This window comes from Tenrec ecaudatus, chromosome 1, assembly GCF_050624435.1.
Source record: "Tenrec ecaudatus isolate mTenEca1 chromosome 1, mTenEca1.hap1, whole genome shotgun sequence".
Taxonomy (NCBI): domain Eukaryota; kingdom Metazoa; phylum Chordata; class Mammalia; order Afrosoricida; family Tenrecidae; genus Tenrec; species Tenrec ecaudatus.
In genome coordinates, this window is record NC_134530.1 from 184,692,991 (window position 1) to 184,718,055 (window position 25,065).

At 39.6% G+C, this 25,065-nt stretch overlaps 1 protein-coding gene across 4 annotated transcripts in view; it reads left to right on the top strand.

Moving 5' to 3' along the window:
- Nucleotides 1–25,065, top strand: part of DNM3 (dynamin 3) — a 701,664-nt gene that overhangs the window by 304,531 nt on the left and 372,068 nt on the right. For 2 of the 4 annotated variants that reach the window (XM_075565015.1, XM_075565031.1), the window contains exons 12-14: nt 2,886–2,956; nt 15,395–15,446; nt 16,269–16,298. In XM_075565015.1, the coding sequence (XP_075421130.1) occupies nt 2,886–2,956; nt 15,395–15,446; nt 16,269–16,298 (153 nt within the window). The remainder of the gene's footprint in view (nt 1–2,885; nt 2,957–15,394; nt 15,447–16,268; nt 16,299–25,065) is intronic. The other 2 variants (XM_075565024.1, XM_075565040.1) reach the window with 1 other exon arrangement.

The following is a 25,065-nucleotide window of genomic DNA, read 5'->3' on the forward strand; positions in this document are numbered from 1 at the left end:
ATTTATGCAGATATTTTGCTCCTTATAGTGGGCAAAACTTTATTTATGCTTACATATTATGGTTTATCTGTGCAAATTCCTAGCCAAATGTTTGTGGGACTCTAGCACTCAACAGAATCCAACCGTATTGTGGGGAGAAATGGGGCAATATAGCAGATAACTGAATGGTGATCACCCCGTCCAATTCTTCGATCTTTCTTTTTAAAGAGACGAAACAAAGAACTATCTGATCATGTAAAGCCTCATAAAATTATGACATTTTATTTTGCCATTCTTATCAAGAGGAGTTTTATAGAATTTTATTTATACGAAAAGAAGAAAAAAACCCAGAAAACCAAACTCACTGGCAGTGAGTTTATGCCAACTCGTAGCAACTCCTCAGAACAAGGTAGAACTTCCCTGTGGATTTCTGAGACTGTGACCCTTTCCGCGGATGGAAAGCCCAGTCTTTTCCCCTTATGTGAAACCCAGGAGAGCTACATGTATAGAGTCAGTAACCAGAATCATAGTTTCTTAGGATTATAGCAGGGGAGACATGGGGAACTAATCACAGTGAGTACAAAAATGAAGAAAACTGTTCTAAAATTAAGATGGTGATTGCACAATGCTTTTATTTCAACCATTGAATTGTACAGCATGTGAATTATATGGCAATATAAATGTCAAAGAAAAACGAACAACTATGATGTTATGGGCCCACTAGTCCATGTGTCTTGACTTTATTTTAAGTTTTGGGGGTATAATAATCTGCTGGGCTGATTCATTTAATCCCTTTTGCCAGGAACCCTTGTTACTGACAGGAAGGTTTAGTCAGATGACCGCTTGCAGTTAGCCGCTAATGCAAAGCCTTAGAATCTATAGTACTCAGAAACTACAGTAAGTGACTATATAAAGTAATCATATAGGGATGAATTGCCCCCTTTAAAGGAAACTGTTCTTCAAAGCTGATAGAAAGTTACAAAATGTGTAGCCACAGGCATCTTTGAATAGCTGCTATATGCAGCTTGCTAAATTCTGAGGATAACACGATAAATAAGACAAATACAATTCTTGTTCCCATGGGGCACCCAGTCTTGCAGGGGAGAGCAGCATCAAATAAAGAGGCAGGTAAGTAATTATATTTATGGTAAATAAAGTATATTGTATGAGGTGCCTTTGGTGAATATATAAGGATAGAAAATACAATTATGACATGTAGACTACATGAGAATAATAATATGATCCAACCTGCTAACTGAATGTCAGCGGTTTGAAATCATCAGTGATTTCCTGGGAGAAACAGGCGGCTTTCTGATCCCATGAAGATTTATGGTCTCAGAAACCCACCTGGGAAGCTCTGGTCGGTCCTCTAGGGCTCTTTTGAGTCAGAATCTCCTTTATGGCAGGGAGTTTGGTGTTAGGTGTGGATCTTGGGTCAGCCATCCCCGTGCACAAACTGACAGATGTATTGTGGGTTTACTAGACTATACTCTTTATGGGAGATGACCAGTTGTTTTTCCCTTGGAGCCAGTGTAGCGCTGTTTGCAGCCTGTACTGCCAAGTCACAGTAGAACATTCTAGCAGTTCTGAGGCAAGCATTCTTATTCCCCCACTGACAAGGCTCAGCACCACAGCAGAAGCAGTGCCTTAGTGAGGGGAGCTAAAGGAATGTGACAGCGAGTGGAACTCCATTTGGAACCTTGCTGTCACAAATCCTCTTTCTTACAGTCTCTGGTTGCTCCACCCCACCCCCACCCCCAATCACTCTCAATTTCCTCATCTCCCCACAAGAGAATATTTTCAGCAGAGGGGCCTCTGCATTTTTGACCATCTAAGTGCATTATAATATTTTTTGTGTGGCCTAGCACATTCATTCAGTTAATTCCCTTGCAAATCTTGATTGGATGCAGGCAATTGCTAGGCACTGAGGATTAATTGTGTGCCAGAGCAGATGAGGTCCCTGCATACCTGTGTTGTAAACCTGTTCAGAGAGTGGGATGTGCCACAAAGGAAAATAAGGCAGGCCAAGGGGATACAAAGCAAGTGGCCAGAATTGAAATTGAGGTAGAATGGGCAAGGCAGATCCCTCTGAGGAGATATTTCAGCCGAGACCTGACTGAAGCACTCATTTTCATTGATTTGCTTGTGGATCTTTATTGCCCTCAGGAGGGTTTTCTATTTACTTTTATATCATCCTCTGGAGTTGGTTGATAAAATGCTTTTTGTGAAAAGATGTTCTCAGAAGGCGCTTAAAGAGAGTGAAGAAGATAGAGAGGAACCAACAAGAGCTGGTCTTGCTAACAGGAGCAGAAGTTCAGTGCAGCCACGTGCTGTATGCCCTGCTATGTGTCTTTTTATTTAAAATCAGGTCAACTAAGCTCTCTGCCTTCTAGCTGAGTCTGCTGCATAGTGACCTTAGGTAGGCCTTCCCAGACTCTTCTTTCTTCTTTGGAGTAGCCGATGGGTTCAAACGGCAGCACTGGCAGCCCCGTGAGCAACCCGCCATGCCACCAGGTCTCCCTCTTTTTACACAAGAGGGCTTCAAAGAGTTTGTGGGGAAATTTCATTATCTTTTTACTCCATCTTCCCATGAACTTTTGGAAGCTCCCTCGAGACACTTGAGACTGTCTTGTGAACATTAGCCCTACATTTCAGCAGAACAGAAAAATCCTAGCATCTCGATGCTAATTTAGCGAAATGTACATGCTGTCTTTATGTGGTGCTAGTGCTTGTTTTCCATGTATCATTTTAATTCCTGAACTTACACTGAAGTAATTAGGTCAGCCTAATAAAAATGTAATGCAACTAGAGCATTCTTTTAACAAGGTAAATGGGGCAGTTACTCAATGTCATGCTTGAGATTTTGAATAGGACTGCTTAATAGAGCATTTCTCTTTCACTTATAGGTACTGCTCCTGATTGACATTCAGGTCTCCTACATCAACACCAACCACGAAGACTTCATAGGCTTCGCAAAGTACGTGACACCCTTGGTTGCCACATGCATTTCTTCTTCTTGCTTTGTATAGAGAACGTGTTGTGACTTTTGACTATACCCTCCCCGCCTTTTGAGAGGGCAGTATGTATTCAAATTGCTAAATATACTTTTTTTAGGGGTTTGAGCCTCAGAGCCATGTGGCAAGGGGGACATTTCCCAGTCTCTTGAACAAGTAGTTGGCTCCTTCATCACACAGCATGCAAAATTGTAGGCATTTTTGATATTTGTTGTTTGGGGATGATAATCTGAAGTTATTTGAACTCCCATAGATATGCAGTAGCATATTCACATTTAAAATTTTGCAATAATTCCTTATATAAATTTGAATTATCAAGTGCAATTACCAGGACACAAGTGAGTACAATTTCCCTAAATCAGAATGTAGAAGCCACCCCACCCCCTGTCCCCACTAGCTGTCCCTTTTGAATCTAGATGTAATCTTTTGAGATGAACATTCTTTTTCCTGTAAGGTATATTGCTTTATATGTAGCTATACTTTTGCATAAACAGTATGCTTATTCAAGTTTGATTATTCCGCCACGCAACATTTTTCAAGACCCTGAAACCTCCTGCTGGTTAGTAAAGCAAGTTTTCGTTTGCTTAAAAATAACCTTGCTTCTCACTGTAAAGTGTTCTTATATTTATATTTGAAGTTCAAGCTTTAAATATATAAAATACAGCCAATTTCAATGATGCTTGTGCACATTTGCTTGAATTGTGTCTTTAAGAACAGTGGCAAATAAAATGCATCAAAATGTAAAACTAATCTCTTTGAACTCCTCCAGACCGCGAAGCAACAGGTATGTAGACCATGTGACCTAAACAGTGGCCTAAGAAGTTTATCTGTGCGTTTTAAGAAGAAATTGTCCTGTCGTTCAACAGAACATTGGGCCATTCCAATGTTGCTGCAAGGGCTGGTCAGTAGTGTACAGATGTCGCTACCCATCGACTAGTCACATTGTGTGATAGGCTTCTTCTTCTCAGTCTTTATTCTGTCGTGATATGCCTATAAACTGTTAGAACACATGATAATTACTGTTCCCTTGTCTAGTTCTCATTCTTGACACATGGTCCACCCCACTTCTAGGTAGGTATTTCATCCACAGGCATTTCCCAGAGACCTGCCACCTTTCTCTTCTTGCCCCATGACCTCCACCAACTACTAGTCGTTTTCTTCTGCAAGATCACCAGGAGGAGAAACCAAGACCTGATTACGTCCCCTTGTTCCTAAGGCTGCAAAATGGACCTGTGAACATCTGCCTGGCTTCCACACAGGCAGTGAATTCCCTATGTCTTATGCCAAGACATACTCCTGTTTTTTCCCCCTTTTAGGAGCTCACTTAATAATTCAGCAGTATAGAGAAACACATGGAAATTTAAACAGACACATTCTCAAATGTCAGTTAAGTTCTTATAAAAAGGTAACAAACGCAGATGTAAACTTGGAATGGTAACTGAAAAGGGAAAAGAATTTTGCACTGCCGCCTTGTCATGGTCCCCAGTTCAAGGGGAACCAGGAGAGAACAGCGTCATAATCACTTTGGGAAGATTCAGATTCTGAATGAGTGATGTGACCGGTGCTATAGTTCAAATTCCACCGGCACCCTGCACCTCACCCCATTCCCCACCACTCTTGAAACAATCCCCCCCCCCCGACTAAGTATTACTTCAAGATTAATTCCTCTTTTAAAAATGAGAGCTCGTTCAGACTCCTAGAGACATTGCACATACCAGAAGGAAACAGAGCCCGGTCCTAATGGACCAAAATGTGTTTCTTCCCCAGAAAATGCGAACAATTTCAACCTCAGAAATAATTGGACCACATTATCATTTTGATTTCTAGGTTCTCAAAGACATATGGATGACTCTGTAAATTTACTTTGAAACACAGCTTTTCGAGGCAGTGTCAGCTATGTGGTAGCCGCGACTCTGTTTCTCTCACAGTAGGATTACTAACTCATTATCGTGGTGTGGAGGGGTGGGGGTGCACTGGAGGAAGCATTGTTTAAACTGCTCTGGAAATCCAAGTTTGCAGATTTCTCACTTATTTTAAAAATAATTTATCTAACCCTTCTTTAAAGAACTCATCTGGGAGGCCACTCAAGAGCCCCTCAGTGCCATGAGGTCAATCGATGCTGCTAGTGGCCCTGTGTGGGTTTCTGAGACTGTAAGTTTATGGAGGAGAAAGCCCAGTCTTTCTCCAGAACTGCTGGTGGTTCCGAACTGCTGACCATGTAGGATGGCAGCCTGTGGAGCAACCTTACACTGCAGTCTCTGTGATCTTTGAAGGTTTTTTTTTTTTTTTTTTTTTTTTTTACATTGAGCAGCTTTGGGTTTGGCAGTTCACTTAGCCTTTTAGTATCTCATTTTACTGATTATAAAATGGAATAATAATTTCTATTTTAAATACCTTTTAGTATTATCAGAAGATTAAATTAATGAAGCCATGTCAGAATACTTTGAAATACTGTGAAAACGATGATTTTGCCTTTAAAAGCTTGTGTCACATTCACACATACACACAGAAATTTGTTCATTAGACATGATTTTAGTTTGTAATGGGATTTTTAATGACTGAAGTGTGATAGACATTGGAATGCTTTTTTTACTTGCTAATGTCATTACTTTAAATGTAGTATTTTGGACTCAAAATCAGACATAAATGCTCTTTCCATTTGTCTACTGAGTTGGAGTACATTTCAATGTGACATGAAATAATTATGAAGATGAAGAAATGAGCATTTCAAAATCACTCTGAGGGGTTGTGATACCTTTTTGTGCTTTTTAAAATAATAAAATATAGCTGCCGCTGTAAATTTTAAAGTTGGCAGGAATGCGGTTCCCATCAAAGGAGAGAAGTCAAGCCATATTTGAAGACAATTATCTAAGTAATTTTGAGTTCCAGAGATAGAAATTAAAGGCTGAATTTGAGGAAACTAAGCACTTTATTTCTTCATGGGATTTTTTTAGAGGCCTGTCCAAAAGTGAAGGAACCGCCTCTCTAATGTATAGGACGGGGATGTTCACAGGGTTTTGCACGTGTGCTTTGCTTTCTGATGGCGACTTTTTGTTCTGAAAAAAAAAAGAGGAATAAGGAAACAAATTGCTAAAATTAAATTGATGAACTATTAACTTTCAGAGAAACTTCACAATTCCTCCTGCTGTACAATTTCTTCTGCCATGTTGAATGTGTGGAGCTTTTTCTCCCCCATCTCCCAGTTATTTGTCAAACATGAACCGTGAAATGTGTACCACGTGTAGCGTGGCCAAGTGAGCTCTGCTGTGGACTCACTTTGGAATTTCCTGCCTTAGAAATGCTTCATTTAAAAAAAAACTATAATATTATTTCTGAGCCTGAAGTTCAGTATATAAGTGAAAAAGAACAACTTTCATCACAATTTATTGGTCCTCATTTGCCATTCTTTCCCTATTGAAGGAAAAACAACGGTAAATTCTATTTATCTCACAAGGAGCTGTTTTGTGTTGTTTAGGGACAGAGCGGGTTTAATTGTTTCTTCATTCCGTTTCTCCAGAAATCCCCTGCCTGCCCAGTAAGGCAGACTGGTGTTCAGAGCTTTCAAGTTCATCTACTCGCCTCCATTTGTTCCCTGAGCACAATTGGCCATCGGCACGACCAAGATTTATGCTCTCTAGTGGTTTCAGAAAAAAGACGGGCTTCAGAAAATGGACCAGTAACGTCATATCTTTATGGCACATGCAGCAGACTGGGGTCTGTGGTGCTTTACTCTGCTGTGGAGGCTTCAACACCTGTTTTCTCACAGTTGAAATGACACAGTGTGCGGATCTCAGTTCTTGTCATTTGATCGCCATGAAAATTCAATGAGGTGTCGCGTTCACGATGTCTCTTTCCTGCTCCATGGCCATTCCTCTAAAGGCAGTATAGGTGAACCTTGCCACCAGTTCCAGACTTATCCTTGATCTTTCCTTTTACATTCTTTTACTCTTTCCACTGGTTTAACTGCATTTTCTTCTCCCAGTGTTTGTGTTTCTTAGTTTGTATGAGCTTGTTCTTTCCCAGAATCAAGTAACTTAGGTATTGGAGCATGAAAATATCCTTTTATGGCTTTTCGCTGCACATTCAGGAATTCAATGTTTGTTTGCTTACTGAGATAGTTATTAGGTTGAAATAAAGGGTTGAGCAGCATCTCTTCAAGTAAGTTTCAGATTCCAGTGTTCTAAGGATGATTTTAAGGAATGAATTTCCATTTTCCTCTTCGACCTTCAGATCTGTTATTTTCAACCTCCATCTTCCCTCTAACAATGAATCTTAGGGAACAAGTCCTCCTTCCGTCATATGTCTTACAACAGAAGTATCACAAGTTTCTGGCTTGACCACACAAAAATGTCTTCTTTGGTATTTTAGGAGGCTAGAAGTCGTAATTCAGGGCACCAACTCTAGAGTAAGGCTTTCTCTCTGTGTCAGCTCTAGGGGAAGGTCTTTGTAATTTTTCAACATCTTTGGAGCCAGAATCCCTTGGCGATCTCTATGTGTTTGGGTGTCAGTCTTTCTGTGCATCTAGGAGGCTCTCAGCACAGGAATCTAAAGGACATGCTCCACTCCCAGCTCTTCCTGGCCTCTATTCATTTCTCTCCCCTTTTATCTCATGTAGGATCTGTATCATTGGCAGAATATGTATCGTTGTTCCCTTATTTCTCATTTCCCTTTTACTTTCGACCCACTGCAGTCTTATTTCTGCTACACCTCTCCATTGGAACTGTCTTAAGTTAAGACAATGCAGCTAATTCAAGGGACATTTAAGAGTTTCCAATGGGACCCCGTTGATTTCTCTTTATTGAAAGAATCTGTCCCTCTTGCTATAATAACCCTTCACTCTCCCATTTTTTCGTTCGTTGCTAGCCGCTCCTTCTCAGGCTTCTTCTGGAGCGCCTTATCCCGTGTTCAAGAGGCATAGTGGGTTTTAGGTTGACCACAAGGTCAACAGTTTGCTCGGTGGGGAAAAGATGAGGCTTTCTGCTTCCATAAAGGTTGACAGCGGGTTAGTTCTACTCTATTCTGTAAGGTCGCTATGAATCAGAATGGACTCAGTGACAGTGAGTTTGGTTTTGGTATTACTCTGATGGTGTCTTAAGAACTGCTGTTTATCAGGGCCCTTCTCTGGATCTATTTTTTCTTCACTCGGCAGATATTCTTGACAGTCATCGCTATCTTGATATTGTCTTCTCCAAAGGTTTAGCTCTAATTTTATTTAGTGACTTTAAATTTTAGATTAAATTTTGGATCTCCATCCCCAAACTTTTCCCTGGAATGTGTACTATATTCAGCTGCTTATGATATTTATGTCTTCTTTATCCCAGAGAAATTTCACTCCAAGGGTCCAAATTAAATGCATCATCTCTTTCTACAACGCATACTTCCTTCATTGTTTCCATTCTCTGTAGATGACTACTTCCAGTTGCTTAAACCAGAAATCTGTATGTGATTTATTATTATTTTATTTCTGCTCCATTCATTTGTGTGTGTGTGTGACTCTTATCTGTACCAAGTTCTTCCGGTTCTGCTTCCTTATTTATTGAATTTTTCTACTGTCTGCCATTTGTCCACTGTGAAAGTTAGCCGGTTCTTGCTTGGGTTACTACAACAGTCTGCCCACCTCCTATCATGTTCTTTCCTATTCTTTCTGGAATTCCCTAGTTCTTTTAGAATGCAATCTAAACTCAGTGGGATGGTTTCCAAGCCCTGTGTCTGCCTCATGTTAACATCGTCAGCCTTTTCAGTTGCCGCTGTTCTTCTTTACCCCGCTCCTCCACTCTGTAGAGATTATACCTCCACACAAACAAAACAAATAAAATTGGATCAGTAGCATGTGATTAGCAGAGAAAATACTAAAGTTATCAAGGATTTCATTTTACTTGGATCTACCGTCAATGCCCACAGAAGCGGCAGTCTAGACAGCAAATGACATATAACATTGGCCAAATCTGTTGCAAAAGACATCGGTAAGGTGTTAAAAAGTAAAGATGCCACTTTGAAGACTAAGGTGGACCCAAGACATGATCTTTCTATTCCCTGCATGTGCCTCAGGTGCATGCAGAACATACTGCCAATGCTTAAGGAAGACTGAAGAATTGATCCCTTTGAGTTATGGTGTTGGCAAAGAACATGGGATATACCACACATTGCCAAGAGAACAAACGAGTCTGCCTTGGAAGGACTACACCAGATTGTTCCTTGCCGTCAAGGATGTCAAGACATTGCCTCACGTTACTGTGGACTTGTAGGAGGGACCAGTCCCTGAAGGGATGTGATACTTAGTAGCGGGTCACCCAAGCAGAGGAAGACCTTGTGCATGATGGGTCGACGCAGTGGCTGCAGCAGTGGCAAGGACAGCAGGTGCTGACTGGACTGTGCTTTGCTCTGCTGTAGTCCATGGGGGGCTCTGAGTAGCAGAACTGACTCAAGGACACCTTAAAACAAGCTTGACTAAATCTCTGCTTCGATCGTGCTTTTGCTGGATTAGAACTTTTCACTATTTTCTCCTGTCTCCATCTAATATTCAAATTCTCTAAAATAGGCTCCAACATACAGTTACTGTACTAGATGGCTGTTTAAGTTATTTCCAAACCTGACACTATGACTACATAATTTTGCCAAAATAGTTTTATTCCCACAACTTCTCTACATACCTCAGCTTTCTACTTCCTTCTCTTAAAAATACCCCTCTATTATTCACGTGGAAACACAGCTTTCTTCTCTGTGAAATTTCTACCATTCATTTCAATATTGTAGAGAGATCTCAGAACCTTTTAGCCCCAAACAATCTTTCTTGACAATGAACTTTCAGAGCAAGTTTTAGGCTTAGGATTGATTTGATAAGTGATCATGATGTCCTGTGACAGTCACCTGCTATTTGACTCTTTTATTGTACATGCACGTGGACAAGCATAAAAAGAATCATGCAAAAAACATTTTTGAGCTAAGAATGGCACTATAGTTTTGTTTTCCTTTTCACTCGCTCTAATGTGCTCTTATTTTTACCAAAAAGAAGAAGAACTGCTTGTTACACACTTTAAAATCACTGTGTGGGGGATCTGGATTAGGTTTTATGTGTTTTAGAGTAGGTGCAAAGCTTTCCCTAGGGGCTTGAGTTTAGTGGGCACTCACTCAATTAACAACAATAAATACATACACATATTTACCTACATAGGTGTTAAGATATATGATCATTATGTCCCATATTTGAAAAAACACTTTCCCCACTTATTTTAGGTAATCCTGTATTATTTCTTGAGATCACTCATTTTGGGGCTATTTGTGCTTTGGGTATGTATCTTATCCCCGTTTTAACTGAATTGGTGGTAGGCTTCTGATGATAGTGTTCATACCTTATTCACAATGTATCTTCCACAGAGTGCCTTACAGATAATTAGTGGTCAAATGTGCTTCATTATGTGATGTAAAACCTTACACATAGATAATATAGTGTTTCAGAGATAACCAATTAAGTCTGTATGACCCAGAATATGTCTAAGGACTCATATTAACCTGTACAGTCTTTGTTTTCTAATGAACACTTTCTTTTAAAAATATTTGGAAACTTTTAGTTCAGTTATTATTGCATATTAAGAATGCGATAATCAATTTAAACTTATTTTTGTTACATTGCTTATGAGGTAACTTCAAATGCCGAAGCAGTTCATTAGCAACACTGTCTGTGCTTTTACGTGGCAGTCGCTGTAGAAAAGATGACTTAGGGTGAAAGCTAAAGGCAGTTTGGTGTTAGTTCCAATGTCAATATTTCAATTTGGCTTATAAAGTAAGTCTACGGTTCTGCCGACATATTCTTATACGTAGTTGATTTTAAATATGCACTTGGATAGCTGGGAACTCTCAGTGGAAGCTATCTTCATCGAGCTCAGTTTATAAAATTCCGGGATTAATTTTGTAACTCAAGGAATGAGGAATTACTAGGTGCATAAGGAATTGTTAGTGCAGGCTCCCTCCCTTCTCGCTGTCTCCCTCCTTATGTGCCTGTGTCTTTCTCAGAGGCACACACACACACACACACACACACACACACACAATCATTACAGCTGAGAGAGTGACGTCTATTTAGACCTAACTCTTTACTTCAGTGGTAAAAAGAGTCATAAACAATCTTTGTGCCATTTTATTTTATGTTTACCTTATTTTTCTTTATGTGATTTTAAGGTGTCCTACACATGATTTAAAGACAATCAGTAGTTTCCTTACTTGAAAGTAAACACTTGTAGGTCTCACATAGTTTTGCAATTATTACAATTAGTGCTTTATTTATTCATTTACTTCCCCCTACACCTCATGAAATATTTGATTATATCTAAGAAGTGTTTCTAACTGTGCCTCCTAATATGCTTTATTATAAATATGTATACACATACATGTATTTATGCATACAACACTTGTTATAATGTGTTTTTCAGAACTTTTTATTGTGAATTGGGTGAAAGGTAACAGAAGAGGCAAAGGGAAATTTATAGCTTAAAAAAATCCACATATTAGGCAAGAAGGAAAAATCCAAAATTATTAAGTTAAGATCATCAATTGACCAAGTAGAAAAGGGAGAGCAAAAGAAGCCCAAAATGACCAGAGGAAAAAGCAATAAGGAAGTTCAAGGCAGAATTAAGTTAAATCGAAAAACTTAATACAAGTAGCAGAACCTGAAATTGGTTATTTGAAAGGGTCAGTCCAATAGGCAAATCACTAGCTGGATGGACAAAAGAAAAAAAGGCAAATAACTAAAGGCACTAAGTAAAACTGGTGACATTGTAAGTAATCCAGTGGAGACAAAGAAGCTCACGACTAAATATTAGGAAAGATTAAACTCCAACAACTCTGAAAACCTAGATGAAGCTGAGAAATCCCCACAAACACTACTTACCTCGGGCAGACTCAATACAAACGATGAGATAGACAATGCCATCAAATAGCAGCGAACATAAAAATACAGCCCGGGCTACGTCAGAAAATGGCGACATGAGAAAATTGAGCTGAATATTCTGAAGAGTTGACGCCCATCCCACTCAATCTGTTACAAAACAGAAAAGGAAGGAACACTACCGAACTCTTTCTATGAAGCCAGCATATCCCTGAATCTTGATTCCTAAACCACAGAGAAACATACCAAAAAAAAAAAAAGAAAAGAAAATTCCAAATCGATATCACTTGTGAACGTAGATATAAACATTTCCAACAGAATTCTAGCCAACATGGTTCAGCAATGGATAAGAAAAAGTATACACTCTGGTCAAGTTGGATTCAAAATAGGATTACAAGATTATGTAACGTTAGAAAAATCAACCAATCCAATCCACTGCATAAATCAATCAAAGGAAATGAATCATATCAATTGTTGCAAAAACAGGCATTTGATAAAATTCAGCACTGTTTCCAATAGGCCAACCTATAGAGACAGTAACTAAATTAGTATTTACTTAGGGGCATGGCCGGGAGTACAGGGGAAATGGAGAGTTAACAAGAGTCTGAGAAGAAAATGTTCTGAAATTGATTGGCGTGATGATTGTACAATTCTTCTTAATATGACTGAATGATTACATTGTATGTTATCTGAACTGTATGCTGATAAAACCATTAAAAAAATCACAGCACTCAGCAACATAGAAGTAGAAGGGAAACGTCTCAACTTAAACAAGGATTTATGTGCAGTCGTGCTAACCACAAGGTACATAGTTCTAAACCATCAGTAGCCTTATCCTGGTTTAATGATAGTCTTATAGACTAGTGCAATAGAATTGAGATTCAAGAACCCAGAATTAAATCTAATCAACTGTGGACAACTAATTTTTGACAAGGGGTCGACATCCATTCAATGGCAGAAATAATTTCTTTAATAAATGGTGTTGGCAAAACTGGGTATCGACCTGCAGAAAATTGAAGCAGGACTCATACATCACACAATACACAAAAATTAACTCACCGTGAATCAAAAGCTTAAATGTTTAAACCTAGTACCATAAAATTCATAGAAGACCACATAGAGAGAAAACGATTAGACCTTATCTTTTGTAAGCATAAGATAATGAATATTATAACAAATGTACAAATACAAGAAGACAAAATAGATAAATAGGGTCATATGAATATGCTTATCAAAATTTGTATTAAAAAAGTAAGTAGACACTTATATAGTCTTGGGGGGAAAATCCTTGGAAACAATTTATTTGGTAGAGATCTGATGTCCAAAGCCTTAGAAAATGGCAATGATTCAACAAAAAACAAAAAATCCAGTCACACACTGGGAAAAGAACATGACCTGAACCTTCACCAAAGAGGATATCCAAGCAACCAACCAACATATGAAAATAGGCTCAGAATCATTAGCCATTACAGAGATGCAAATCAAAACTGCAATGAAATACCCTCTTACCATAGCTAAAATTACAGGGATTAAAAAACCAATCAAAACCACAAATGGACACTCAGGGTTTGCAAGTGTGTGGGGAAATTTGGTCGTGGGGTACAATAGTACAGCCACTACAGAAAATTGGTGGTGCTTTCTAAAAGAAGTAGAACTACCTTATACTTCAGCAATCTCACTCCTCGGTATGTACCCTAAAGATCTAAAATTAATAATATCAAGAGAAATATGCACACCTATTGCATTTTGGTTTTATTCACAATAGCAAATAAATAGAAGCAACCAAACTGTCCATCGATGGTTGAATGATAGACAGTGACACATACATACAATGGGATAACTCACACACATTAAAAAAAATACAGTGAGTTCTCAAAACATATGGATGTGAGAGAAAAGAGGAGTCAAGGTTTGGGGCCTAAGCATGTATGTCTAAGTACTCACCAAAAAAGGGAATGGCTAGTCGGAACAAGCTTTAGGGATGATATCAGGAATTCAGTTGTGACACATTAGACATCTAAATGGAGATGTTGTATGGATTAGAATCAGGAAAGGTATGTGTCAGGGTTGTAGCTTTCCACCATGCGTATCTAGGAAGAATGCGATATCAGGATGGGAGGAAGACTTGCTAACAACCTTAGATATGCAAATGATACAGCCTTGCCTGCTGAAAGTGAGGGCTTGAAGCACATGCTGTTGAGGATCAAGGACTGCAGCCTTTGATATGGATTAAAACTCAATGTAAAGAACACTAAAAGCCTCACGCCCACTAATGACATCATGGTAAACAGAAAAAATTGAGTTGTCAAATATTTCATCTTTCCTGGATCCCCATCAATGCTCATGGAAACAGCATACAATAAAATATCAACATATTGTATCGGGCATATCTGCTGCACAACACCTCCTCCTTAGGAAGCTGAAGAAGAATTAATGCATTCAAATTATGATGTTCGTGAAGAATATTGAAAATACTATGGAAAAATCAAAGAAAAAAATTGTCTTGGAAGCAGTGCAAACAGAAAACTGCTTAGAAGTAAGAATGGCAAGATTTTGCTTACATCCTTTGGGTATGTTACTAGGAGATGCCAGTCCTAGCATGAAAAGGGACATCATGCTTGGTCAAGTGGAGGGTTGGAGATGGACTGATATAGTGGTTGCAACAATGAGTTCAAGCATAACCATGGTTAGGCTGGCACAGGACAGGGCAGTGTTTCATTCTGTTGTACACAGGCTCACTGTGAATCAGACCTGACTCAACAGCACCTAACAATGAACAGTAAGAGAGGAGCTGATACCAAGGACTCAAGTAGAAAGGAAATGTTGATGGCAACTTATGTACAAATGTGCTTGACACAATTGAATGATGGATTGTCATAAGATTTGTAAGAGCTCCCCCCCCAATAAAATGACTAATAACACCCCCAAAATATGAATGTCACTTGGGACATTGGTCTGAGTTGAAGATGCAGAATCTAGTGGAATTTAAAACAGTGACATTGGATAACCGTCACAAAGACTTTGGAATATGGAGTCAGACTACTGAGTCCCACCTCTTTTTAGCTGAGTCGCTTTGGGAAAATGTGTTACCTTCTCTGTGACTTAGTGTCCCCATCTGTAAAGTGATAATAACTACCTCATGAGTTGTTGAGAGCATTAAAATCACTAATATCTTTAAAGCTTATAAAATGGCATATGCGCAGTGAACATTAACCATCACACAACTTCTCTGTACACCTGTGGGATTTCACAAACACCTACCTTGACTCGTGTTGTTAATGCAGGTTTTCCTCCTGTGACGCTGTCTTATTGGTTGATAGTTAATTGCGACTATAAGGTTAGCGGAGCTGGTTTTACTTCCAGCACTCGACGAACTTGTATTTTTCGTATTAGCACTGCTTGGATGGTTGATGTATTCATTGTTAAGCCGAGATGCGTTTGGAATCTGTGGCTTGCTCAGACGGCAAACCCTTACGTGCTTCTTCAGCGCCTCTCTGACTCGCCCCTTTGTTCTTCTCAGTGCTCAGCAGAGGAGCAGTCAGGTTCATAAGAAAACCACCATTGGAAACCAGGTAGGACTTGTGTGAGACAACCAGCGAATGCATGCGCCGCACAATTTGGGCTAAATCGCTTGATTGACAATTTTGAAATGCAAATTAATTACATGCCAGTTTTGCTTGACATGCAGCTTTTAATTTTGTCTTCGCTTTTAAAGGTTGTTTTTTGTCGTTGTTGTTGTTGGGTTTTTGTTTGTTTGTTTTGAGCGAATGGCTTTCTGTTTTTGCTAGTTTATCCAGTTAAGGATCTTGACTTATTTTAAATAACTGTTCCGCTACTTGCTCTGCTTTTCCAATCTGGCTCCTTGTGGCCTGTCTTGCCTGCTTACCTCACTCTTAAACGTGCTTTCACGCTGAATCTGTGAGCAGGTGCAAGGATGAAAAGGTGAGTAGTGGCATGAGCAAGAGCTGCTGACTAGTTCACACGTTTGCACAGCTTGGTAACAGTGAAGGGACAACTCATAAAGACGGCAGTTGATGGCCTTAATCTCTGCCACCAAATTCCTGCTGCTTAATGAAGATGTTCATCCCTACGAAGATCTGGTCCTTTGAGCTTTTGTATCGTGGGCTGCCTGTCTGACTAACAGCGCTCTGCGGAGATTGCATTAACACCGTTTGCTGTTTCTTTGATGTTTTTATGTGATCATGAATATTTGTAATGTTATTTCTTTTCAAGTCAAAACAATGATGATTTTATAGCTGTTTCTTTTTGGTCAGAGGCACAATTCTTATACAAATTGAAGCCTCTGCTCTAGATTTCTTTATTTTTCCCTTTGTTTTGAAAAAAACCTTTTTTTCTTTTCCTGAACTAAAGCATGTAATTCTTTGCTATTTCAGGGAACCAATCTTCCGCCTTCAAGGCAAATTGTACGAGCTAAGTTCTGTAAGCTTACTGTTGCTTTTTCATTTAGCTTCCCAAGAGCACAGTTCGTCTTTAACTGATTAACTCAACTAGCGCTTGCTACTAATTATATATATTTTAAAACTGATATTGTCTTGTCCATAACACCCTATCATTGAAATAAAATCCTGTGAAAGAGGGTTCATCCCTTCACTGCTAATAACTCGCTGTGATTTAAAGGTATGAACTAGTGTCATCATAATCAACCCTTAACACTGGCTGCTTTGATATTTCTCTAATTCTAATCGGCCTTAAAATAATTAAAATCATTAATGATCTTCATCTCTGTCCTCATGCTGTGTTGTTATGAGATGAAAGCCTTTTGCCTCCCCGTGTATGATTATATTTCCAATAAATGCAAATGATGCTTGAGAAAGTGGTGAGTATTGGGTATCTGATGTTGATGTATTTATTGGTAAGGCTGTTTAACTCCAATTATTTGCATCTATTTTAAAATAATAACCAGTGAACTAGATTGATTAAAATGTTTGCGACTCTAGAGTCGAATCTTTAAAAACCCACTCTTTCTGTTCATTTTGTAGAAGTATAAGCATACTATCAAGTAACAAGCAAGGAAAATTCAATTTTGTTCTCTGCTTTTTAAAAAAATCAGGTCCATCCTCATTTCTCCCATGAATGAAGCAGCCTTAAGGTCTTCCCTCCTACTGCCCAACAGTTGAGAATAAATTCGGAGCAAGGGTCAGTTAGTGACCGTCCTGTTTGGGCAGAGAGCCCTGGCAGTGTCCAGTGGGTCAAGAAGTGGGTCCTTGCGGAGAGGCCAGCAGTTCAAGCCCAGGGCGAGAGAGGAAACAGCTTTCAATGATGTTATTTCCAAATGTTGAATCATGCTAAGGTGTTTCTGTGACTCACATTTGCCGAGTACGGGCAGTCACTGGGTTACAAACATCTGACTTACATATAGCCAATGAACTGACTCCCAGAAAGCCTCGTATGTTACAAACTCAAGCGTGTACAGTGATGTGCAGTGACAAACTAGTGCTACATTGCAACGCATTAAACACTTGTGTTATTAAGTTAAATGTGTGTTAGTGTATCTGGAAGTGGTCCCTTAATTTTCCATGCGCAGAAAGGGCCATTATATACTAACATCTGACTAATTGCAGTTAGAGGCCAACCAGAACTAACTTCTGATTTACAAATTTGATTTAGGAACAGTAATCTGGGGACTGCCTCCACTTGAAAGAACATTATAGAAGTTTTATAGCCCAGTTTTCTAAAATCTAGGAAGATAACACATTGAATATATCACATATTTCTTAATACGCTTGTGGAGCCGGAGGCATTTAGGCTGTAATGAAATATAATGTAGTTCTACATTGAAACAAATCACACCAAGAAATAACATGGAAGCTATGAATAGCCTCAGTCCAGGTGAGTTTTTGCTGCCAAAGATGTTTTAAAAACAAAACAATTCTTTTTCAGTTTTTCAATGAAGGGAATATTTACATAAATATTTCATTTCCCTAGTTCAAGATCCAGCCAAGGCTGTGGCCAAGGTGTGATTTTTGAACTTGAGTTGAAATATTTTAATAGCTACAAATAAAATTGGCACTATGTGCTATCTGTACATATTATATGATACACTTACATTTGATAAAGTCTATGGCTCTTTTTACTTTTTATAACTTTAAAAAATATTTCCCCAAATCAAATCTTAATATTCTGTATGCTGTGTACATCTATCAATGGTGTGCTGGAGGTGCTGTTGGGTAAGTGCTGGATTGCTTAGCATGAGGTCGCTGTTTCAAACCCACCAACTATTCCACAAGAGAAAGGTGAGGCTGTCAGCTCCTGGTTTATAAAAACTTGGAAACCCTGCATAGGAACACTATGAGTCAGGATCGACTTGAAGACATATGTATATGGTGGGCTCAATCGCAGGAACAATTCTGAGGACGATGCAGGACCAGCCGATGTGTCATTCTTTGTACCCAAGGTCCCTAGGAGTTAGGACGGACTTGATGGCACCTGGCGACAATACCAACCCGGTATCCTGGTTTAAGGAGGGCATTAGATTGTTTTCCTGCTTAGCAAAAGTAAACCAGACTGGCTTGAGGACATTTTATTTTTTCATCTATTTATCTCATATGGATTTGTGTTTTTTCCTATCAAGAGGCTCAATGCTAGTGAGTTTTAGACCCCAGCCTCTTGCATAATGCCCATTTTTATGGTTGCTGGGGCTGAACTATTCCAATGAAGGCTCATCCCTGCTGATGTCCTTGCAGGCCTCCCGTTCTAAGACCCATGCGGCATACGTTTTGAAGAAACTGCAGAAGGATGTAAGGGAAGCAAAATACTTTAAAGTCTAAAATCAGTCCTTTTGTCTGCCTAGAAATTGAATAGTTCCACAAGTGGGTGCCAGCAAATGTACCAAAATGGTGAACATGCTGTTCGATAGCCTCACCTTAGATAATTCAGAAATTGAAACTAAAATTTAGCTCATTTGTTCACTCACAAACATGTCTTCAAAGCACATGTGTACCAAAAATTGTGGTAGGTGTTTAGAACAGAAAAACGAATGAAACACGTCTTGCTCCAACAGAGCCTGCAGTCCGGTTGGGAGGATGGGAAGAATATTGACGTTTTCCCAAGAATACCGTTTGATAGTAGCATCCCTTCTATAAGAGGCTAGCCCTGAATATTCAATCTAAAGTCCTCTCCCTCCGGTGCCTTACCTCTATTGAGTTGTATTATTTCAAATAATATTGTTCATGTTTCATCTTTTTCCCTATTAGAATATAAACTCCTAAATTTGACTATATCGCTGAAAATCTGAATATACCACTGTAAGATTTCGAGCAAGATCATAATAACATTTTACACAGTTCATTCTGTCTGTAGTATGCAAGGTTTTGGATGGTGTGTTAGTCTGGGTAAACTAGGTAAACAAATCCACAGAAACTCATATGTATAAGAGAGAGTTTTATATAAAGGGTAAGTGCACATTAAGAAAGCATCCCAACACCGTGCTGTCCAAGCCCATAAGTCCTACATTCGCTCTGATGTCCAACACCAATCTACAAAGTCCTCCTCAATCTCACAAAATACACGCAATGACACCGACTGCAGGAGGAAAGCTGAGTCAGTGAGCGTGTAAGCATCTCAGCGCTGGCAGGAGTCTCCACGTGGCTGCTCCAGCACCCAGGGCTGCGTCAAGGTAGGTCCATGTTCCTTCTCCTCAAGGATGGCTTGAAAGAAGTGAGCCTTGTCAGCTGAAGCAGGGACCGGGCTAAGACAGTTGCACCCTGGTCCAACATCAAAAAGAAAGAGACCTGAGAACTAGAAAGGCGAGGCTCACCAAGCCATTTCTCTCTCCGCCCTTCAATTAACCCCACATGTGTTTATTGGCCAGGTTAGCACAATAAACCTTCACTATCTCAGTTGGGAGTGGAGCAGCCTGGGAAAAGGAGGCTAGTGAGGACTCCATTACTGGCATGAGATTATGGTGGCTTGGGGTAAAGCATTTGTACTGGATTTAAGGAGAATTAGAATAATTCAAAAGCTATGAAGTGGGAACAATCCAAAGGATCTATAAGGAATTGTCAGGGAAACTATCCAGTTTATTTTTGGTTACTGTTGCTTGTTTTTTACTCAAGCAACAGGTAAGGTGGAGAAGGAACATGGAAAGGCAGATTTGATGCTATCTATAGGGTTTTCAGTGACAAACCCCACTGACTATATGTCATTCCTATTCATAGCCTATTCCTCCTTCAGAGTCTGTTCTTACTCTTGGAAGCTCTACCTACTGAAAGCTGTTCACAGGTGACCCTGCTGGTTTTTGAAGTACCAGTGACATAGCTTTCAGCATCATGACAACACACAAGCCACTACAGCCAGACAAACCGACATACAAGTGGTGGTTCACTAACTTAGCATAGTAACATTTTAATTCACCTTGCTCTAACAATCCAATGGAGATGGACTAGCTTGGAAGCCATCCCTTCCCACGGTCCATCAGGGACTTTGATCCTCTTTGTTCTTGCAGCAGATGGGGTGGTAGAGAAGCCCTGGTGAGGCAGTTTGTGGGTGTTCGAGTAGTAGCCTGCATGTGTGCACATGTCTTCCACTCACATCCCCCTGGCCAGAACTCAGTCATTGACATCAAGGGAGCTACCCACAAGGGAGATGGGCAGACAGAATCAGATCATGTGCCCAGGAAAAAGAAGCGATAATAGGTGACAAGGACTGAAGATGGAAACGAAATGGATAAAACAGGGAAATGGAGTTTTACTGGAGTCTGAGAAAATGGATTCCTGAATTAAAACAGAGTCAGTAGAGTTGGAGATTGAAGTTAATAATGCATATTGTATTGGGGATTTAAAAAACAAGAGGAGGCCACCAGGAAGTCATAGGTTATTGGAATGAACAGGCAAAGACAATGGAAGAAGTGCTTGACAAATGATCTCTACAGATACCTGTGAAACATTGTTCCTCTTCAGAAAGCGTGTACAGCTGAAGGGAAGTGAAGGTAGTGTTTCTGGACTGGAATATGTTAAGAGTCAGGATATGTTACGGACGGCTGGGAAGATTGGTGCAGCATCTACGTGATACTTCCTTCCTTTAACCACAGGGGTCTACAGCAGGAAGACACAGCTGATGTGCTTATTGGCCGCAGACTGCAACTGTACAAGAGGAAGACTGTTCCCTTACAGAGTTAGAACAGCAGGTGTTCATAGGAACCTGGAATTTCCCATCACTCTTCCTTTCACTGCTCTGACTTTATATTCGAGTGGGAAAATCAACTTTCTCAAAGTACAGTTTCCTGATAACTAGATTTTCATTCCTCTTAAATTGCAGACTGCAAGCAAGCAAGAAAAAGAGAGATATAAGCTATCAAAACAGGGCTTCCTCTTCCTCTGCTCTCTGAAAGCTAAAGTCAGTGGACACTATTCTACTTTCCATAGGGACTCCACACAGGCTATCCGAATGTCCAGAAGTTTTCCTACTAAGTTCCTCGCTTTTCCAGGCTCTGCAAGTATATGGTTTGAGCCCAATATTTAAAAAGATGAGAGGTTGATAAGCTGTTTTACAACTGGGTAACACCTTCCTATCCTGACAGGGAGGGCTCCTCACAGCCCTAAAACTTCTTCCACTCAGCCAGTTCCACATTTTAAGGTCTGTACCTCTTACCTCCCACCCCATCCTCCTTCCTGATCTCAGAAGCTCTATCAGTTCAGGTTCTTTCAGATCTAAATTTCAGAAAAATCAAGCAACCTGGCTTAAAAAAAGGGGAGTTATTAGATAAATACACTGGACTCATGACTAAAGCCCATGATTCAATCACTGAATAAATTGAAAGATTTTTCAAGTCTATCCTCTCATTCTTCCATCCCTCCCCTCTGTCTCTTTTTAATTGAAAAAACATATATACATACTGATTGATAGGCAGTCCAGTGGTTCATAGCTGGGGCTGTGAAACTACTGTGTAAACCTGAGCAGTTAACCTTTCTCTTCCTTAAGCTTATAATCTGTACAAAGCTGATAATAATCGTAATTTCCCCATTGAGTTGCTGGGAGGGCTCAATGAGATAATACAAGAGAGAGGTCTAGAATAGGACCTGGCTAAGAAGTGCTCATGAAACACTCCTCTTATCACTGTATATTCTTATTATTCTGGGAGATTTCAGGGAGAAAGGCGGGATTTCTCCTCCTGTAAAGAGTTGCCGTGTCAGAAACTCACAGGGCAGCTCTGCCCGGCTCTAGGTTTGCTGTGAGTCACCATCGACTGTGAGTTTGGTTTTTGTGTCAAGAAAGACAGCACTTGAATTCATTTTAATTTCTAATTGAGAAGTTCCTGCCTTTGAGGTAGGATGTTTGCCACAAAACAATGTGAAATCCCGGTAACCTATTTATGTTTACTTGGAAAAGCCGGATACATAGACTATTCTTAACAAATACTTCTTGAATGAATGGATAAATAAAAAGTGCTTCTTCTATTAATCATATTTTCATAATGACTTGATTATGTAAACATAAATACATGAAAAAACATTCAATATGAATGTCATACTTTTTAAATTGAAAGTTTGACAAATATTTTTAAGAATTGGTACACTTAAGGTGATATTTTTTCATTAAACTTAGTCTTTATCACATCCTTTATTTGGAGAAGTATTTGTAAAGCAGTTACTAGCTATGGAAAGAAAGAAAATCTGGTCCATATATGGAGGGTTTGACATCATATTGTTGGTGTCATCTCTTGAGATTATCTTTATAAATATCTTCCAAGCAGGAGTCCCTGTTTGGGCGGACACCACCTCTGTCGCTGGTGACTTGGGTGTCGAGATTCTGAACAGGTTTCAGCGGAGCTGCCCGTCTACCGCAACCAAAGAGGAGAAGCCCAGCCAGCGACTTCTGAAGGGGCCGATGAACGCCCCGCATCGCAGTGGCCTGACACACAGCCTGTCAGGGGCGTGGTGTGGGGCTGGGAAGCGTTGAATCCCACCAGCATGATAAAGATACACTTTTACTGTATAATTCCTAGATGTATTCATTTATTTATCAGCAACAAAATTTAATGAACAATTTTGTTAGGTATATTGGACTGCTATTCATTTATAAAATCATGCAGTTCAAATTAGTGGGAATATATCATTTGACATGCCAGTATATATAGTTAATCAAAACGGTTCTAGACTATGCAAAATAAAGTCTAATTTTCTTAGTTGTTTTTCTATCCTGTTGGAGTAATGTGGTGGCCTATTGCCACTTATCCTGACTTTTAAACACTGATATTTATAAACCGAATTCTAATCATTGGGGTCTGCCATTGTCTTGTCCCCCTGAAGGTTTTCTTTTATGTTCCTCTCTTGTAACAATATTCTGCTCATATAAGCATATAACATGCTGATGCATCTTAATCTTACACATTAGGAGGATGTCAATTAAACATGGATACTTTCCATGACATTTTCTGTTAAAATCTATTCTGAGGAAGGGCTGATGTCGGCTCTTGTTGGGAGTGCAGGTCTGTGCTGGGCACAGCACTGCTGACAAATGATTTTGTTTTGTTTTTTAAGATCACTTCTGGAAATTTACCTCTTTGCCTAAACACTTTGTAGTTTTTAGCTACTTTATTATGAGGGGGGAAAATGAAGCCTCCAATAGAGTTCGGTGATACTATGCCAGTGTTCTTATTTCTCATTCATTTGCAGCCTCCTTTCCTCTCCAGCATCATCCCACCCCACAAGAAAGAACGGGACTGGGCAGGGTAGAGGACAGACAGACTGAGGGATGGACGAGGTGAAGTTCCATAAAAATGGTGTGAAACTAAAATCTATTTTAAAATTTGGATATTTTCATTTTGAAACCAGCCAGACAGAAAAGTTGTACGTACCGACCAAAAAAGGAAAGAAAAGAAAGGAATGGTGGTCCAGGCCCATCAGTTCTGTAGAAATCCTATCAGTTGGCCTTTAACTGAGACTATAGACAGCTTCAGGTCCCATTTTGCGAGCTTTATACACATTCATTCATTCATTAACTCCTCCCAGCTAACCCTGTGAGATGGGCACTATTCTCATCCCCATTTACAGAGAACGAAACAAGTGTGGAGAGGCCACGAGATGCACCTGGTCACACAGGTGATAAATTACAGCACCAGTGCTGGGATTCAAGCAATTGGGACCTAGACCTTGTTCTCTCCACCACCCCTGCTTAACTGTAAATGGTCTCAGTGAAGAGTCTCAGGGATGGCAAGGCATACCATTTAAATGCACCCACTGTTATTTTCACCACTTCTTCACAGATTTCTTTATATTGAAGCTATTAGATTCTGAAAAGAATGAATATGTCGTAGTATAAGTTAATCTAATTAACAGTGAAAAACCATAAGAGTTGTTAGAATTTCTTTCCCTTTAATTCCCAATCAGTACCTTATAAAACACAACAACCATTGTTTTAACAAGCTAGAGACTAAAGCCCAAACAAAATTCACTGCCATTGAGTCAATTTCCATTCATCGTGTCCCTATATAAGTTTTATGGGACTGTAATTTTTTAAAATTTTAATTTAGTTATTTGGGGAGACTGTAAATTTTTATGGTATGAGAGAGCTTTGTATTTTACCCACAGAGCAGCTGGTGGGTTTGAACTATCAATCTTGCTAACGACAAGGGCTTAGGGGTTAAAACCAGCGAAGAGAAAATCATGTCTACTCAAAATTACTTCAAGAAATCCTTTCAGTAGTCCAAATAACGCCACCCACCCACCTCCCAGCCTTACTCAGCGATGGTCTTTCCTGGCCGCAGCAGAGGCCTGCTCCTATTTCTTCTCCAGGAGAAAGGATGCTTGATAAAGGAAGAGTTTTTTCCTCTTGCTTCAGTCTGTCAACTTTTCCAGCCCATCTCTCCACGTCTCTGTTTTTCTCCATGTCTCTTGTCAGTTCAGCCTGTTAGTCTTGTCTACAAAGTGTGGCATGGTTGATTTCTAGTAAGCCTAAGGCATGTATGATTTTAATTTCCAGGAATTTTTATAGCACTAGGGAACCAATTATTTTATTTACTGCTGTCATTTCTGTCATGAATATTCTGTTTAATGTCTCCCTGTTCATGGTCTTTTTTTTTAATTGTTAAAAGATCATTTTATTGGGAGCTCTTATGACTCATTAGAATCCATACATCTATTGCATCAGGCACATTTATACATATGTTGCCATCATTCTTTTCTGAATATTTACTTTCTATTGAGCCCTTGGCATCAGTTCCTCTTTTTTTCC